This window comes from Diabrotica virgifera, chromosome 3 (genome assembly GCF_917563875.1).
Source record: "Diabrotica virgifera virgifera chromosome 3, PGI_DIABVI_V3a".
In the NCBI taxonomy this organism is placed as follows: Eukaryota; Metazoa; Arthropoda; class Insecta; order Coleoptera; family Chrysomelidae; genus Diabrotica; species Diabrotica virgifera.
The window spans coordinates 18519937-18540690 of NC_065445.1; the positions used below are offsets into that span (position 1 = coordinate 18519937).

Here is a 20754-nt window from a genome sequence, read left to right on the forward strand (position 1 = left end):
ACACCCTAAGGAATATTCTAGCATTTATAAAATACTGAAAGGAAAACCCAACTATAGCCTCAGGTTTTCTTAACATTCTGTTTTTTTTATTCATTTGATTATGTTGGATAATACAAAAGTTAGGTACTTTAACAACTAGCCCTGTTCTTCATCAGTACAGAATGTTTCTAAATAAGTGCGACAAACTTTAAGGGGCAATTCTGCTTTAAAAAATAATGACAGTTTGCTTTATAATCGTATGTCAGCAAATGCTTCGTTTTCGAGATACGGGATGTTGAATTTTTTTCTTACAAACTGATGATTTATTTAGTGCTTTAAAACCGGTTGAGATATGCAAATGAATTTTGGTGGGTTTTAAGACGTAGTTAGTGCACATTTTTGACATACAATTAAGAATTTTATATTCACCATTGGCGTGCATATGGGTAATATCGGTCATATTACCCGTATGCGCGCCAATGGTGAATATAAAATTCTTAATTGCATGTCAAAAATGCGTAATAACTATCTCTTAAAACCTACCAAATTTCATTTGCATATCTCAACCGGTTTTAGGGCAATAAATAAATCGTCAGTTTGTAAGAAAAAATTCCACATCCCGTATCTCGAAAACGAAGTATTTACGGACATATGTTTATAAAGCAAACGGTAATTATTTTTTCATGCAGAATTACCCCTTAAAGTTTGTCGCACTTATTTAGAAACACCCTGTACTGATGAAGAACATGGTTAGTTGCAAGTACCTAACTTTTGTATTTTCCAACATAAGCGAATGAATAAAAAAACAGAATGTTCAGAAAACCTGAGGCTATAGTTGGGTTTTAAGTTCAGTATTTTATAAATGCTAGAATATTCCAAAGGGCCTTGCGAACTTTGAGAGAAAAAAACACAGTTTGATTCGTACACCCGATATACAATGAAAATTTACCTTTTTAGCAACAATGTTATTACGGCGATATTATTAAAGAATAAGGCCATAACATATTAAAAAAATTACTTAAATCGGACAACAGGTTTAGGAGATACGAGACATCAAAAATGGCCCATTTTTTGGGGTGCCCGTTTTCTCTGACACGCAGTGTATATGAAAATTTGATTAATTGATTTTATCCTGTAAACACTAACCAATAGCAGATACATTAAATACAGCCCCAAAAGCGACCATATTTTGAAGTATTTGTCAGAAAGCTTTAAGGTCAAATATCATTCTCGCATTCTATCTCAGAGAAATTACAAGTACAAATGTAAATATAAAATATAAAGTGTATGTATGTTTACACCAAAAAACTAGAAACTTGGATAACACCAAGTTTCTACTCGTTACCAAGAAACCAAATAATAATACCCAACTTATTGTTGATGGTCAAAATATCAGATAAGTATATAAATATAAATACCTTGGAACTATAATAAAAGAGAATAATGATTTTGCAAAGGAACTAACAACCAGAATTGAAATTGCAGGCAACTGATTTATAAAAATAAAACAATTTTGAAACGAAACAAAACTTTGAATATCTAGATAAAAATGCGCATGCTTAGAAGATACACATTTAGTATCTTCCTATACGGTATATAGCAGCGGTCCTCAATCTTTTTGAATCATGTACCACCAAATAGTTTATATTATTTCTGGTACCACCAAACTGAAATACCTATCAAAAATGAATAACCATTTAAAACGAAAATGAAAATGGTTATTCATTTTTGATTTACATTTACTCTGATTGGAGTACGAAGGGAACCATTCTCGTTGGAACTTTACCGCGCTGAGCAGATGGGACGTGAATTGTAAATTGTAGAATTCCCTCATCTTCCTTAGTCTCAGCATCCGTATGGCTTGCATATTGTAGAAGCCTCGGAGGTGTAACCAGAGAAGGTTCCCATTGTTTTCATTCTGGTGGGGTGTAGAATAGCAATATGTTGTTTTATATGCCATTAGACTGAAAACTTAGTCTTGAAATACCTATCTGTAGGTGATCTAATTAACTATAATAGTGGTGCTGATATTGACCGTTTTTGCGTTTTGTGTACCACCTCAAATACTGATATGTACCACCAGTGGTACATGTACTACAGATTGAGAACCGCTGGTATATAGCCCAGTCGGGATAGCATTTGACCTTGCATTACGAGCTGCCTAAAATTTTATTTTTCTAATCTTTACGGGGGTCAATAGTAGTATAAATTTAAAATCTCGACTGAATTTGACCGTTGCGTTAGCCGCCATCTTGATTTTAAACGAGAACCGTTTTTGCTCAATATCTCCGCCATTTTCAACTTTTCGACAAAAAGTGAAGAAACTGAAATTGTTGAAAATTCGATTTTCTATAATTTAGTTTATTCTAATTTTTTTCGTGCGGTCGATATTTTCTGAGTTATGAGGAAAAAATAGTGATAGAACATAATAATTGATTTATAGAATTATCTCGTTTATATTAGTTTTACAACAAATTTGGACCTATACAAAAATGAAGAGAATTAAAATTTGTACAATTTTGATCTCTTTCATTTTTTGATATATGTAATCAATATTTAAGGTAGTGCGTATGCGGTAAAGACGCGAGCGTAAGACCTGACTGATTTTATAGCAATTGTTTTTGTTCAATATCTCCGCCATTTTCAACTTTTCGACAAAAAGTGTAAGGACTGAAATTGTTGCAATTATGATTTACTACAATTTTTCGAGAGAACCAGTGGCGTGTCTACGAGGGAGGGGGAAGGGAAAAATTCCCCCCCAACAGGGTCAAAATTTAAAAAAAATTGTTGAAATATTAAAATATGTTAGCTGACATGAAACTTAATTATCGACAGACAAATTAAACCAATAAAACCCGCTAGTTATTAAAATTAAGTGAACTTAATGCATATAAGTTATTATTTATGTCTTTTATGTACTTAGTTTGGTTGGTGTTTCATTGGAAGTTTCAAAAATTGTATAAAATATAATTCTCTTTATTTTTGTTTATGTACAATTATGTCATAAAGTTAATAATAATTGAGACAATTGAATAATTACGCTTCCCCTCCGCTTCCACTACTTTCCCCCTTAACTCGGAGAATATTGATCGCATAAAAAAATTGTGGAAAATAAATTGTAGGAAATTGCGTTTCCAACAATTCTAGTTCCTACCGTTTTTGTCGAAAAGTTAAAAATGGCGGAGATATTAATCTACAACGGTTCTCCTTTAAAATCAATATGGCGGCTAATGCAACCGCGAAATTCAGTCGAGATTTTAAATTTACACTACTATTGATCTCCCCTAAAGGATAGAATTATAAAATTTGGGGCATCTCGGAACAAGATTCAATTCAGTAATTATGCTCCCCCACCACTTTTTACTATTTTCCCACTTAACTCGGAAAATATCAACCGCATGAAAAAAAATTCTTAAAAAGAAATCGTAGGAAATCATATTTGGAACAATTTTAGTTGAAAATGGCGTAGATATTGAACAAAAACAATTGCTATAAAATCAATCAGGTCTTACGCTCGCGCCATTATCGCATACGTACTACCATAAATATCAACTTTAGCAAAAAAATGAAAAAGATTAAAATTGTGTAGAATTTAATTCTCTCTATTTTTGTATAAGAACATTGTCGTAAAACTAATAAGAAACGAGATAATTCAATAATTATGCTCTAACTGTCACTATTTTCCCCCATAACTCGGAAAATATCGACGACACGAAAAAATTGTACAAATAGAAATGATAGAAAATCACATTTTCAACAATTTTGGTTGTTATACTTTTTGTCGAAAAGTTGAAAATGGCGGAGATATTGAGCAAAAACAGTTCTCGTTTAAAATCAAGATGGCGGCTAACGCAACAGCGGAATTCAGTCGAGATTTTAAATTTACACTATTATTGACCCCCCTAAAGATTAGAAAAATAAAATTTGGGGCAGCTCCTAATGCAAGGTTAGGCCTGTTATTCGTCTAACCCGACTGGACTAATAGAGGCAGCCACTCTGACGGAAATCATTGATGAGAAAAGTGGAAGTTTTGGAGATGTGGCTTAACAGAAATACGTAATATAAGGCAAGGTAGACGGACGAAGAGGGCCAGGTCGAAGAAGAACGTCATCGCTTAGAAACCTGAGAGAATGTAGATCCTCTGCACCCCTTTTCCGAGCTGCCGTTAACAAAATTACTACAGCTAATTTGATAGCCAACCCTCGATAATCGAGCACGGAACATGAAGAAGGCTTTGCAGAAGAATCCTGAGCATATCTTACGTAGACAGAGTTACGAATGACGAAGTCTTGCGAAGCCTTTCAAAAGAAACCTGAAATGAATAAAGATACGAAAACTACAACACCTTGGCCACGTGATGATAGGAAGAAAATACAAGCTTCTGCACAATATCATACAGGGAAAGATTTTAGAAAAGTGTACAGTTGGAAGGCGACGACTATCATGACTGCGCAATCTCAGAGAGTGATTTAATTGCTCGTCTAACCAGATTTTTATAGCAGCTCTAAACAGAATACAAATGGTCGTGACTTTTCAAGGTGGCGTCTTCGAAAGAAAACGGTACCTTAAAGAATACAGCTTTAATAAGATTCAACAACATTTTTGTCTAGATTACACTTTTATAAAACTATTTAACCTCTCTGCATTATATCAAAGACTAAAAGCATGTTTTCGTACGTTTGTATTCTGTATTTACCAATATTTTCAACCACGAACGTTAAGCCATTTTTTCGACATTTAGAGCCAGCAGAAACATTTTAAAACACTTTTAATCAATATTAGATACTTCAAAATTCTAATGAGCTGCATTTCTTTTAGAGAGAAAATATCAAAAAATTATTTAGAGGAGCACAGTGTTTAAAATAAGCACTTTATTTTGATTTTCCACAGTCTATAACGACTGTAAACGTTCTATAAACACAATACTAAAATAAAATATTTTTTAACTTTGTTTTCTGTTATAAAATCATTTATAACTGTAGGATTACCCTAATTAGCACTGACATCATATACGACAAAAACAAAACCAATATTTTTACCGGCAATAATGCGATCAATTTCAAATCTAAACAGCATTACCTACGTTTATTTAACTGAGTCAAGACAACATATATTATTTATCTTTCGATTACTAGGTATAATACATTTATAAAAAGAGTCCCAAAATTCACGAAAGATTTGAATTTGCCGCCATTGTGCAGTAAAGTGTTACCAAGTGTTACCGAAGTGGTCGTTGTTCTCTGGTGTTACAAGGGTGTTACCAACAACAAAACAAAAAAAAACAGTTTGACAGCTGTCAGTTGTCAAAAGTGTCAGCTCTCAAAGAGTTTGGTAAAAATGGAGTGTTACACGAGAGAACAACGAGTATTCATCTTAAAATACAAAATAAAATTATTTTATATTCTTAGAAATATATTATATCTTAGAATATAAAATAAATTTATTTTTACTTAGAATATAAAATAAAATTATTTTAATAAAATAAATTTATTTTATATTCTAAGGTTTTCATTGTTGAACAATATTTTAACGAATGTCTGATGGTGGGAATATTGATTTAACATCGGAAACTGTTGTTCTATAACAACAGAATCTGTTGTTATTAACAAAATGCAGTCAGTGACAATTGAAATGATCCTAGATTATTTGTTCTTATAGCTTTTAAGTATAGATATTATTTGCCAACCATTGACAATACGACATACTCTTTTTAAGTTTTGATGGTAGGTAAAACTATCTTTTATAGTTAAAAAAAACATAAATATTGCTTCAGACAAAAATATGTTACTAATCGATCAATCTAGGTAGGCAGTTTGATACTGATATAAGTATACGCTGTGAGCTCGTACGTAGAGGGGATATTTATAAATTCGCGAGCGCCAGTAGTGACAAGTCTGTAAACGTTTACCGGAAATTTGACATAAATATCAAAGTGATTAATTTAAAATTAAAATTAAAAACATCTATTATAAAAAATATTATTTGGTCAAAGCTGTGGTATATATTTTTATCTTAAATATACTTACGTTTTAAATACTGAATTTACGTTTTTTTAATGTTCCGTAATATGTAATTATAAATTAATCTATCTAATCTTAGCGCCATCTACACGATAATTGTGAAAGTATCCGAAGTAAAAAATTAATATTTCATCAATAGAACGTCAAAATGATTGGCAAAATATTAAAAAAACCTATTACGATTTAATTACTTTTTAGCGTTGTAAATATTAAGTGATAACAATTAAATAATAAATTTAAAAAATACCGGTGAAAGTTGAATAGTTATCCGTTAGGAGCGACACCAGCGAAGCTCAGAGCGTATAAATCTATTGAAATACTTCATCGATAAAGTTATATTGACACTAAAATATTGTCACAGTCATTGTCAGCTTATAGACAAATTTTGTGAAAATTTAGGACACAACAGTATTAATGGTTGGTTTATCAAAGGATTTACTTTTATTTTCCATAGTAAACACATACACAATTCAATAGTATCTCATCAAAAACTGTATTAAACTCCAAAGTAAACAAAATGGTATATAATTTTATATCAGACAGGAGAAATGTCATTAAAAAATATTATGATATGACGTCACAAGGGTTCGAGCGTTTTTTCGATCGTTTGAAATGATTTAAATACACAGAAGATTTTAAATTTGTACTTCTTTTAAAGTTATTATGAGGTCTTGAGACGTGACATTTTGGAAATCTTATTTTTAAACGAAACAACATTATTATGTAATAAAACAAAAATGTGCAAGTTCCCTATTCCGTCTATATCTTTGTATGTGTATATTAACCGCCTACCTAGATGAGTTCTACTCGAATTTTGAACCATCTTGCATACGCGCCACATGTACATAATAAGTACTGTATAAAAATAATATCGCAATTTTTTTCTCAAAAATCAGCTACCTAAATTACCACTACCAATATAATATCAACGATCAATACCAATAGAATAATACTTTTCTGTATTTGGACAGATCTATAAAAAATTTAATCTCAAACGGGGTACAGTATTGTCTAGTTATTACTGTTGTTCGCTTTCAACAGTTCTTCAATTCGCTTGATGCAAACCTTCGAACCTTCGTAGGCTTCTTTTGAAAACTGAAAAAACATAAATCATTAAAATTTGTAATACATGAAGTAACAGTTACAGTTTAGAAGTTATGAGAACAAAAATTATCTGATAATTGGAATATATTAACATATCAACTACAATACTTAGAAACAATGACAAATAACATAAAATAACTATCGAACGTACAACTAATACTAATATGATCTATTCTCCCTTCTATTGCGCTTCTTATAAGGTGACCAGCTAGCGCAATCTTTATTTTTTTGCATAATTTGCTGTTGAGGTTTCTTTGTAATATCGGTATAACTCGTGGTTGAAACTTATTATCCATATACCATTGTTGCAAATGGGTCCCAATATCCTCCTTCATATGTTTCTTTCAAAAGTATTAATAAGGTTAATTGTCTTTTCTGTCATGTTGCTATTGGCCGTATGATGGTTTTATACAACATCTTAAACTTTACTTCCCTACGGATGTCTTTGGATCCAAATATCTGAGGCAGAGAGAAGTATGTTTTCCAATTAGACCGCGCCAACTTTTAGACTCCCTCTTTGCACTACTGTGTAAAGTGCCAGTGAAAGTAATAGCGAAGGAAACTATGCATTCAGGAGAGTGGGACCCAAAGCAAGATTTGATGAAGACTGCAGTGAAGAAGACTAAATTTTGACGAAGAATAATTTGACTAGGTCCAACCCGGAAACTACGTTAAAATTAGATTCCTTCAAATATATTGAACGACTAAAGTCTAGAGCAAAATTCTTTTGCTTTCTATTTATATTCTTCTCTCTCTAAATTCTTTTTCCACTGTAGTCTTCCCCATTGTCATCATCATCAACCAGCCCTAATTTGTCCATTGTTAAAAATAGGCCTCATCTAGAGGAATTTTCTGCGCATTTGCTATCTAATTGGTCGCAATTCTTTTGAGGTAGTCAGCCTATCTTGTTGGGGTCTTCCCCGTCTGCCCATGGTCTCCACTCAAGTATTTTTTTGGCCACAGCTGAACACAAAAAAATCTCCAGTCTAGTATATTATCATGAAAACCTTTTACAAAAAAAACCTAACAAAGTGAACATGGGCTGCACCTAACATAACTACCAAAAATGACTCTCTATTTTCTCTTAAACAGAGAGACTATTTTCTCTCAAAGAAAAGAATATTTGAAGAGGTCACAACAATAAACAACGTAAAAACTGGTAGTGATGATCGTATAGTTAGAACGAAAATAAATATTAACACGAAAGAAAAGAGAAAAGCGATCTTTAAGAAAACAACGCGGATAGATGCCTTCAAAGTAAGAAAAAATGAAGAAGAATTCCGAAATGTCTAAAGTGTAGACCAGTGATTCTCAATATTTTTGAATCATGTACCACAAAATACTTTTTATTATTTTTGGTACCACCTAACTGAAATACTAATCTAGCTAGGTAATCTAATTAACTATAAAAGTTGTGCTGATTTTAGCTGTTCTTGCGTTTTGTGTACTACCAAATTAAATGATATGTACCACCAGTGGTACATGTACCACAGATTAAGAACCGCTGGTGTAGACGGTTAAAGACTATAATGTGTAGAAGTGTAGTAAAAATATATCCCTTGAGGATTTTGCAATACATTTTGTGGCAGTGCTGAAAGCAAAAGTTTTCAGTGTTTTATTGTTAGAAAAAATGAACTTCCATCACGTAACGGTCGAATCCACCACTTATCTATTTATTTTATATGTCTGTAGATAAATATTTAAAGACAAATGAGTAAAACATGATATGTAGGTAAAATATATACTCACCAATGAGAAATTTAAAAAACCATGCGGTAGGCCGCTCAAAATATCTAAATTTACATCTATTCCCGCACTTTTAAGTCTTTTAGCAAACATTATGCAGTCATCTAGGCAGGGATCCATTTCAACTGTCTGAAAAAATATGTTTTAATACATGTAAATACAAATTAGCATATGATCAGGGAAAATAAACATCTTCTTATCAAATATCAAAAATAAACTCTGGTATACTGGTCAGGTCATACTAAATGAATACACATTTCCAAGACAAGAAGATACATAAGATCACAAGATAAGTCATATCAAGAAACGAACAATGAATTATTGACTCTACTATAGTGCAAAAAACAGAGGTAGCTGGATTAGAAACGTAAAGGTAAGAACAAGCTACGAAGAAGATAGGCACTGATCACTATCTACTAGAAGCTACATTTATCAGCAAAGGAAAATAAATAAAAAGCAAAGAAAACAAGAATAAGAAATACAAGGAAATAGTTGAAATAGGAAATAGTTTAGAAATGCTATAATAAATATAGCAAAAGAAATAATAGGAAAGAGAAACGAACAACATGGTGGAATAAGGAGGTAAAAATCGAAATAACAGGAAAGAAATAGTCGTGGAAAGGATACATGTAAGACAAATCGCAACAAAAGTATGAAATGTACCAAATACATGGAACAAAAGTTAAAGAAATAGTCAAAAATGAAATAAAGAAAAGCTGGAACAAATTCGAAGAAAAAATGGAAGATAACAGTAAAAAAAATATAAAACTAAAACTAATAATAGTCTCCCGTTTTATACCGCTAACGCGGCTTTGGGATTATAGCAGGGTAGTCTGCTATATCTAGGGCCTACGGTATACAAGGAAGGTAACAGGTCCAGTGCTACGCTTCAACCGCCTATTATTACCTCTGGTTTTACCCAAGGTACTCATTTTATTCAGGCTGAGTCGACCTGAGTCTATAGGCGTAAAATACCACAAGAGTGGCTAAATTCTACATTTGTTATTCTATGAAATCTAATGAAAATAGGTGCAAGGAATACACGAATAAATGAAGTTACTTATGAACACTTCCATGCAGGAAGGACGGGGTTCGATTCTATAGGAAAATGTCTATAGAATCCGAGTCGACTCAGCCTGAATAAAATGAGTAATAATAACAGCCTCCCGTTTTATACTGCTTTCGTGGCTTTGGGATTATAGCAGGGTAGTCTGGCATATCTAGGGCCTACGGTATACAAGGAAGGTAACAGGTCCAGTGCTACGCTTCAACCGCCTATTATTGCCCCTGGTTTTACAAAAGGTACTCATTTTATTCAGGCTGAGTCGGCCTGGGTTCTGAAGACATTTAAAAACGTCTAGATGTCCTCGCTGGCGCTGGGTTTCGAACCCCGGCCTACCTGCGTGAAAGTCAGACATACCACCGCCTGAGCTATCCGGGCTAAAACTAAAAACTAAAAAACCAACGAATTCCTTTATGCGAAAAATAACCAGTATTCTTTAAGGACTACAAAAGGCAAAATGTATACAGTGTGATCCATTTGAAATAAGAAAGTTCATTTTGTATCAAGAAAAACGGAAGTTCAGCAGAAAACAATGTAAATATCATCATAATATCGGCCGAATCACAACACCCAAAATCTATAAAAATTATACATGCCATTTCCGAGATAATTGAGGCGTTCCATGCTTAAAACTCACTCTGCAAATAAAACATATTAAGAAAAGAAAATAATGTTTTCGTTTTGATTCAATTCGAGTCTCTTGCCATCCTCTGACACCGTGTTTCGGGGTCTACCCTTTTTCAAAGAGGCTTTGCAAGGAGACTGAATTGAACCATAACGAAACGAAGAAGAACTGCAGATATTAAAATATTTGCAGCGGAGTGTGGTTAGACTGTCCTCTAACGGGGAATGACGAAATGAGTGAAAATAATTTCGACCACGAGTCAGTATTCTGTTAACCGAGGTACAATAGTACCAAGCGGTGTCGCTAGGAGAACACTCCAATAATGCGTCTCAGATTACTTAAGAGGATCGGTACGTTTTTTCGGCTGCAATGCTATTCAAATGGGGATTCATTTTTTTCGAATCCTGAGAAAACTAATAAGTATTTTTAAAAAATTTAAACGCAGAATGAAAAATTACGTTATTAGCGAGGGCCGAAAGTCCCTGAGAACTTCTATAATGTTTATTTTAATAAGTTACAGGGGTGAAAAACTAAGAGAAAATTTAGTGTTATTTTTAATTTCAAATATCTCATTCAAAATAAACTTTTTATTTATTCTAAGGGACTTTCGGCCCTCGGTAATAATTAAGTCTTTCATTCTGCGTTTAGATTTTTCAAAAATATTTATTGGTTTTTTCAGGATTCGAAAAAAATGAACACAATGCCGTGGTAATATTTTCCAAATCTATCTTTGTCATACAACGCACTTAGTCGAATAGAATATTGTCAGTCAGACACTGACAATCAGTGACAATTTTAAATAATTATTTGACATGAATCGGGAATATTTTTAGTTGTTGATTAAATAATATTGATATATAGTTTATTTGATAAATAATTGATTTAAGAGGTGAACTTTATAAAAAGTTATTTATTGTGTATTATTTATGGAAGATAGAAGCAGAGAATACATTAATTAAGATATATTCTGTAATCCAAGTATTTTGTTGCTAAAGATGTTCAAAATTGTAAGCGTTCCATTGTAACAATATATTATTAAAAAATCACTTACACTTTTCACAAAAGAGGAAAACACTTTTCCTCTTTTCTCGATTGAGTATTAGTTTTTGTTGTAGGTACATATAAATTATTACAATTACTGAATACATAGCTAGTGAAAAAATTATCAAATTTATTAACTGAATTAATAATTTGCAATTATACAAAAAATAACAGTTATCCAAGAACATAAAAAAGCCATCTCTTTAAGCTAGTTATGACATTGTCAAGTAGAATGACATTCTAGTAATATGTACATATCCATACCACTGTGAATTTTACTACACGTAATTTGCCATGTAAAGACAGAAAAGGTAGGAATAGCCGTAAAATATTTTGCGAATTATGTACCCATAGCCTTAAATGAAACGTGGTCATTTTGTACTATAAACCGAGTAAGGTATGAAAAAAAGAAAAGAAAATAATCTTTTTCGTTTTGATTCAATTCGAGTCTCTTGCCATCCTCTGACACCGTGTTTCGGGGTCTACCCTTTTTCAAAAACCCCGAAACACAATGTCAGAGGATGGCAAGAGACCCGAATTGAATCAAAACGAAAACGATTATTTTCTTTTCTTTTTTTCATACCTTACTCGGTTTAGAGTACAAAATGACCACGTATCATTAAAGTAATCTGAGACGTATTATTGGAGTGTTCTCCTAGCGGCGCCGCTTGGTACTATTGTACCTCGGTTAACAGAATACTAACTCGTGGTCGAAATTATTTTCATTAATTAAAACATATTAGTTAAGTTCATTCTTACCAATACGCGTGTGGGTGGAAATCTCTTTAAATCCTCTTCTGAAGCATAAATCGGGCTTAAATACGGGTCTCTCGGTACTTCGAAACCCAACTTATCCAAAATATTTAGGTGTGGGTCAACATCTAAGTCCAAAATTTTTTGTGCCTCACTAACCGATCTGTCACCTAAAAAATAAGCTTAAAAAGATGGTATCGTGTTATATATACATGCTAAGAAAGTATTTATAGGGACCAGGAAGGCGAAGGATTTCCTGGCTAAAAAATCTACGTTCATGGTTCAACACAACAACCACAAATCTTTTCAGAGCAGTAGTGTGCAAAATACAGATTGCCATTATGGTCGCCAACATTCGAAACGGATAGGCACTATAAGAAGAAGAAGAAAGTATTTCACGTGAATACTGTAAAAACACTCTTAGAAAGAGAATTTATAAAATTAAAGAAATAATTTTATAAAATTCTCCTGTCACAGTGGCAGTTACCATACTCCTCCGATACGTCTTAAGATGGGAACGTATGTAATGTAAATTTATAGGTTCCTATCGATTCTCTATCGTTCCTCTACTAGTTACATCACTGTATATATTATGTTTTCCATTCGTTGTTTATTTTCTCTAATGTTGTCAGGGCCCTGTCATCCAAGCTTGCTAGTAAGTCATACTGTATATTATTTCTATTTCCAATAAGTTGCTTTATTTTCTGGAGAAGTTTGTTATCGTGTATTGTCTGTAAGTATTCTATCTCTTCACATGTTTCTGTAAGATAATTCTCCGCCATTTTCAGGGTAGTCAAATATTTTGAGCAAGTCAAAAGAGCAAGAGATATATCACTAATCGGTAGAAAAAGTATCTGTCGACCGCGCAAAATATGGAGTGACAACCGTTCATAGAAGTATCTATCCGCCAATGAACAAACAGAATTGCTTATAAAGAGGAAGAAGATAATTATTTTATGTTTAAGCAGTATTTTATCGCAGCATAATGGTCCTAAGAACAAATTTTTATGATAATCCCTAAGAAGATCAATAGATAAGTGACAATAATACTAGACTATCGTAGACTGTCTACCGTTATATATGTGAGTTTTTCATTGAAGTTATACACTGATGAGCGCGCTGATAACCGGCAAAATAGCTCAAAAGATGGAAAATGTATTAAGTTGTAAGATAAAAAGAAATGAAACTACTGGAGGTGGGATTTTATCGGTATTAACTTATAATTTACATTACCATTATGGATAGTTTCCACCTTTATAACTTTAAACGTCAGCTAGTTTACCTCGGTCATAATTCTAATTCTACGTATGACGTTTCTTCAAACTCAGATTTATCAGGTTATGTACCTCTTCTTCTTTTTGGTTTATTGGCCTCTACCTGCATGGGTATTTTGGCCAGCTCATTCTCTCAGAATAAAGAAAAAATCCCTTAATAATCTACATCTACATTTATAGTTAATATCGGACAAATACAACAAAGTTAAAAACTTTTCTCGCTCAGGAATAACTACCGACTATTACATAATCTGCTTCTACTTCTTCTTCACCTTCTTTGATTAATTGGAAATTTTAGGTTGTTATGGCACAAATAAAACAGAGGTAAAAACTTTCATCTGACACAAATAGACGTCAAACCGAAATTTAATTTCAAACTAAAACTGTCGATTATTCCAAACTAAAATAATAAAACACACAAGAAGCATCAGGTCCTAAAACTAAACATTTCCAAATTCACAAATACCTATAACGAAACCATTTGACTGAGTGCCAATTAACTAAGTATAAAATAAATAATATTAAATTCCATAAACTGCCACATGAAAATGCTGCACTGATTCTTAGAAGCATTTCCCGAACTTCTAATCTGATTCTCCTCCATACAACTACTGAAGTGGGCTCTAGTGAACGTTAAATTAAACTATAACACTTCGAGTTCGAGAAGTGGTTTTCTACGGTAAACAGAAACTTTTTGCTGAAAAAACAATTCGTGGAAATCATGGTTTTAACGGTAGAAGAAAAAGTGCAAATTGTTGTCTGGCATGCTAATGGATTACCAGAGAACATGATCAGACAACAATTTAGAGATATGTACCCAAATAGGCCAACACCAACACGATCGACAATTCAGTCTATTGTACGTAATTTTTTAAATTATGGATCCGTGTTTACTCCAAGAGGAATTCGTAGACGACGAGAGGTAAACCCAGATTTAGAACTAAGGGACACTTTGATTTGTGCAAGTATTGAACAAAATCCTACTCAATCAACATCTTTTCTCGGAGAACAGTTTGGACTTTCAAGATTTACAGTAGGTAAAATTTTGAAAAAGCATGGATACCGTCCCTACAAGTTACATAAATCCAACGAACAATTCCCTGGAGATCAATATCGACGTTTAGAATTCTGTCAAAATGCAATGGAAATGTCACATCAAGATGAACATTTTTTACAGAATGTTTTGTTTACCGATGAATGTACGTTTTCACTGCATGGACGTCACAATTCAATGAACACTCGGTATTGGTCTCGAAGAAATCCTCGTCAGATTTATGTCGCTCGTACTCAGCGTCCTCGAAAAGTAAATGTTTGGGGAGGCATAATAGGGAATCATGTCATAGGTCCATTTTTTATAGACGGTATGTTGACTGGGCGGAAATACTTGGAACTTCTGCAAAATCAAATTGTCCCGGCCCTTCGTAATTTACCAATACCTTTCGATTCCATATGGTTTCAACAAGATGGTTGCCCTGCACATAATTCTCGCATCGTCAGGGAATATCTCAGTGCTACTTTTCCTAATAGATTGATTAGTGGCCACGGAGATATTTTCTGGCCTGCAAGATCACCTGATCTTTCACCTTGTGATTTTTTTATGTGGGGGTATATCAAGTCCAAACTATATGGAATTGAGGACGATAGGCCTAATACTCTCCAAGAATTACGGGAAAAGATCTCTGATACAATGAGAGGTATTAGTCCAGAAACATTATCTAATGTTAGACGGAATTTTTACAATAGGCTGGGTTATTGTTCCGCTGCTTATGGTGGCTTATTTGAACATTTTTTGTAAACAGATTCATTTAGGACTTTTTTTTTATTTTTGTAGAATTTTTTATTTTCGAAAGTATGACATTGTTTTTTCAGTAAGCGTTTCATGTTTTACTTTAAACTACTTCAGTGCTGCAGATATACAACGGAGATGTAAGGTGGACAACATTAATAACTGGGTGAAAAACAGAAGAATATAATGGAACGACCACATAAGCCGAATGACAACAAATAGAGTAGTCAGGACAGCGACAGACGGTTCCCCAATAGGAAGACGATCAGTGGGAAGACCACGAAAAAGATGGAACGACAACTTCGGTAGGCACATTGAAAAACAGACAGAGTCATGTCTACATAAAATGAAGAAGAAGACTTTAAACATTTCTAATAAAGACTAACACAAATGTTAAGTAATTCAAAGCAAACAATATCTGCATAATTTCAAATTTTAATATTTAATTATTGCAATAAAGTCATAAATGTGGGATTTGAAACAACCTTCGACAATTCTGAAGTGACAGGAGTGAATCCGAGACGTCTAAAATCATGGTAAATAGAAATTAAGTTAATTTTAGAATAAAAAAATTACTATGAATTAAACTGTTTTTATTTACATTTGCTTTATAGGGCTTTTCATCGATTGTCATTTGTTTCGAGCTTTTGTATAATCTGTGTATAATATTAATATACAGAGATTATACGACATATGACAGCTAGAAACAAATGACTGTGAATGAAAAGCCCTATTGTCTTCAATTGATTTTTGCTTTATGCGAAAAAAAATGTCGTATTAACGTCAAACGTAGTTATGAGGAAAGCAAAATATTGGAAATGAAATTGATAAAATAATAAATAATTTGAACAATATGTCAAAAATTACGTACGACTAGATAATTCAGTGTTGCTGTATGGGTGGAGGCCTGGACCTTAAAGAAAGACATAAGCGATCGACTTAAAGCATTCGAGATGTGGACCTGGCGAAGAATATTAAAAATAAGTTGGGTAGATAGAATAACAAATGTTGAGGTCATCAGAAAGATGAAAAAGGATAAGGAAACCGAGGCCACATTACGGAATCTTGTAATGATCGGCAGTTGCCCCTGAGCTAGAAAGATTTTTGCCTTTGTTGTATTTGTCCCATTATAATTCAAAATTGCCAATTAACTAAAGAACGAGAAGAAGAAGTAGAGGCAGATTGTGTAATGGTCGACAGTTATCCCTGAACGAGAAAAGTTTTTACCTTTGTTGTATTTGTCCGATACCAACTCTAAATTGTAGGTGAATAAGGGATTTTTTCTTTATGCCAAAACGATGGACTAGCCAAATACTCATGCAGGTAGAGGCCAATAAACCAAAGAAGAAGAAGACGTACATAACCTATTGAAACTAGGTTTGAAAGAACGTCATACTATGTAGAATTATGACCGAAGTTAACTAGCTGACGTTTAAAGGTATAAAGGTGGAAACTATCCATAATGGTAATGTAAATTATAAGTTAATACCGGTAAAATCCCACCTCCAGTAGTTTCATTCCTTTTTATCTTACAACTTAATACATTTTCCATCTTTTGAGCTATTTTGCCGGTTATTAGCGCGCTCATCACTGTATACACTTACCCAGTGGCGACGCGTGACTTTTTCTAAAGTGTTACCAAAACCAGATGCAAAAAATCTTATTTAAAAAAATGAAGATCTGGCTAAATGTATATACAGGGTGTTTGGTAAAGAATGGGCCATAGCTTAACCTTAGATTCCTGAGGTTAAAATTGGTAGATTGAAGCTAACTTACCTTAGTACAAAAGTTGATAATAACCGAAATACAAAGTGTCAAAGTTAAACTTTTATTATATTTATTTTTGAATATTTCCTGACAGTCATTTAACAACAACACGAAATTTGGTAAGTGGTGCTGGCACTATATACCCTACTAAATTATGTTAAACAAACCTTTCTGGCCACTACCAGAGGCGTACGACGGGGGAACGTGATTGATTGACCCTTCCCATATTCTTCGCCACTGGCGGAATTGCTATTTTAGTGCAATTTTTTGATTATCCAATACTTTTTATGTAAATAACATACTTTTCATTCGTAACGATAAAGCCATTAGTTTTCGAGATATTTGAAGCTAAAAACGAAGGAGCATAATACATTAATCAAAATAAGTGAGCCTTTTCATATTTAACTTCAAATATCTCGAAAACTAATGACTTTATCGTTATGAATGAGGAGTATATTATTTGCATAGAAAGTATTGGAGAACCTAAAGATTATGCTAAAATAGCAGTTTCATCAGTGGCGTAGAATTTGGTAAGGGTCAACCATTTACTTTCCCTTGTCGTACGCCTCTGGTAGTAGCCAGAGACGATTATTTAACATAATTTAGTAGAGTGTACAGTGCCTACACTTTCTGCCAGACCTATTTTAACCTCAAGAATCTAAGATTAAGCTATGGCCCATTCTTTACCAAACACCCTGTATAGTTTCAATAATATCATTTTGTATATAACTTGAAACTCTAGAAAAAACAGTTGATGTTTCTAGATGTTGGCAAAATTTTTGATCTTTTTTGGCAATTAATGTTAACAATTCCCTGTAATTGCCTCGATTGTCAGAGTCGTCGCCCTCAAAATGATCACGAAACGCTAATTCTTGTTTGGTCAAAAAACATACGGTATCTATTATAAGAAGTGTGCTAAGGATATACCTATCTATTTTTTAACAAACTCATTATGTTTAGCAATATTTGCTTTAAAAGCTTGGTTAAGAGAAGTTTCGATTCTTGTTTTGCCAAGCTGAATCAAATTGGGTATACATCTTACATGTAGGTAACGGAGAAATTTCATGTCTCCTTTTTAAAACTCTAAAACTATTTAAATCGTGAATCTAGTCCACCCATTTTTCTGTAGAAACCAGAAGACATGGCCAACAATTCAGTCTATTTTTCTTGCAACCACATAACCAAGGATTTTCACTGTACCAACTAAATTTAAAATATCGAACTACTTTTTTTGATTCCTTTTTTAAATTGTTTAAAACACGTCTTTCATTTTCAATAATCTCATTTTTTTCTTCAAAATTATACAAGGAGAATTACTTTTCAAGTAGTTGATCGATTACGCAGCGACACTCATCCATGGTTAACTGCACGCACACTTTTTATAGGTAGTGTAACCAAATTTAAATCTGGTAACAGGGCTACTGATATACACAGCGCGCTTACGCCGCGCGCCGTCGCTCCTTCAAAATTTTCAGACAATAGCCGGTCCCGAGCCACAGCGAGAATATAACCGTTGCATTGTAACCACAAATGAGACTGGTAACAGAGTATAATAAAGTGCAACTGAGTCACATAAACTCATCAATATTTTCGTGTGTCTATGAGTAGTTGGCTATTTACTGAATTAGGTACTATTAACACATAATATAATAATATATTTCTATTGGTAAAAATATTGGTAAATGGAATTATTCATCGTCATAAAATATTTATTTGCAAGATTTTTAACTGTTACTAATGGTAACAGTGGTTACATCGCCAGTGCACTTACCTAAATATTTTGTAAAAGAATCCTTTAAATTTGATACAAAACCAGTAACTCTGGACTGCAATGAGTTTGTGTTTGTTAAAGACGGACTACTAGCTACTTGATCGGCACTACTACCTTCTTTTGGAAGTTGATCTAGAAGTTAAAAAATAAATGAATTGATGTTCAAAATAAATAAACTTACGTGCATAGAAATCGGCCCACTTAAAAATTTGGTCATTTTTGATGAACTCGTATTTCCTAAACCTGTTGACCGATTTAAATGATTTCTTGAACATATTATAGCCCGATTGTTTAACAATACCACTGTAATAATATTACAGATACATTTTTATTGTATACCGGGTGTACCAATCAAACTGTGTTTTTCCTCAAAGTTCGCACCACCCTGTGGAATATTCTAGAATATATAAAATACTGAAATTAAAACCCAACTATAGCCTCTGATTTTCTTAACATTCTGTTTTTTGATTCATTCGTCTATGTTGGATAATAAAAGAGTTAGGTACTTTAACAACTAGACATGTTCTTCATCAATACACGGTGTTTCTAAATAAGTGCGACAAACTTTAAGGGGTAATTCTGCATGAAAAAATAATGACAGTTAACTTGATAAACGTTTGCCCGCAAATGTTTCGTTTCCGAGATACGGGATGTTGAATTTTTGAAGTTATACTTCTTTAGGCGCGATTGAGGGTGAAATTTTATTAATCTGCGCGCATGCGCACACAGACAGTTTGGAGTTCGTTACTAAATGTTTTAATTTATGTATGTATTAGTCCAGAAAAGGTGTGGAAAGGATATATTAGTGTTTTTAAATATATTTTTCTATAAACGTGTTAAAAATGCAATTTATAGCACTCCATAGGAGCGTTAAAAATGCTACTTTAACGCAACAGTGCTTTAAAAATTTTGAGGCACTGCAGTTAAAAGTGAATTGTCAAATTGTGAAACGTCAAAATATGTATATTTCATTTATTAACATTAATATTAATAATACAACTTGCGCAATTTGAAAAAGGTGGTTTAAAAGGTTTTTTAAATTTAATTTAAACTGTATTATTGCATTTTTTAACACGTTGGTAGAAAAAAACTATTAACATTTGTTAGAATATACAAAAATAAAAGTAGATGTTATTCTATAGTTGTTATGATTTACGTATTGACAGTATAGGCAGTTTTGATGTAATGTCAAGAAAAATATAAAAATGGAATGTCAGTCAAGTTCAAGTAAAAGTTTTTGTTGGTATTGTCCTGTAACGGAGAATGAATAAATTATAATTGTTGATATATAAGACGTTTGTAGAAAAAATATTGTATGATATACGTGTTAAAAAGTACATTTTTAAGGCACTCATGTGAATTTAAGAATGAGCTAAGCGAATATTTCACATACGTGCCTTAAAATTGTGCTTTTAACATTTATATCATAAATAACTATTATTATAATTTTTGTGTATTTGGACTACCTCGGGAATAAGATAATAAGTAATATTTAAAGTATTTTATAATTCACTTCGTATGTTTGTCACTATGTCTAAGAAATCTTGTAGCCCATATAAACAAAAGGGTATAGCTCAGTGGTAGATCGTTGGGCTGGAGATCAAGAGGTCCCCGGTTCAAATCCTGGTGTTTTCTAATCTTTTTTTAATTCTTGGTATTGTTTTAATAAAAATTTTTGGAAAGTAGTACGTAAAAATTAATTTAATCTTTAAATAAAATACAAATAAACTCTCCGAAAGTATATTTATTTCATTGAAATCATATTTAAAAGTACATATAACTTCTTACGTGCGTACAAAGTACACACACATTCTTTTTTTTCTTA

At 32.8% G+C, this 20754-nt stretch overlaps 1 protein-coding gene across 1 annotated transcript in view; it reads right to left on the reverse strand.

The window, feature by feature from the left end:
* Positions 1-6935: 6935 nt before the first annotated feature.
* The window catches only part of LOC114328556 (hormone-sensitive lipase), a 68362-nt gene continuing 54543 nt past the window's right edge, over positions 6936-20754 (reverse strand). Inside the window, exons 8-11 of the mRNA XM_028277442.2 lie at positions 18930-19061; positions 12338-12501; positions 8853-8978; positions 6936-7094 (exon numbers count right to left, since the gene is read on the reverse strand). Of these exons, the coding sequence (XP_028133243.2) occupies positions 7011-7094; positions 8853-8978; positions 12338-12501; positions 18930-19061 (506 nt within the window). The 3' untranslated portion in view covers positions 6936-7010. The remainder of the gene's footprint in view (positions 7095-8852; positions 8979-12337; positions 12502-18929; positions 19062-20754) is intronic.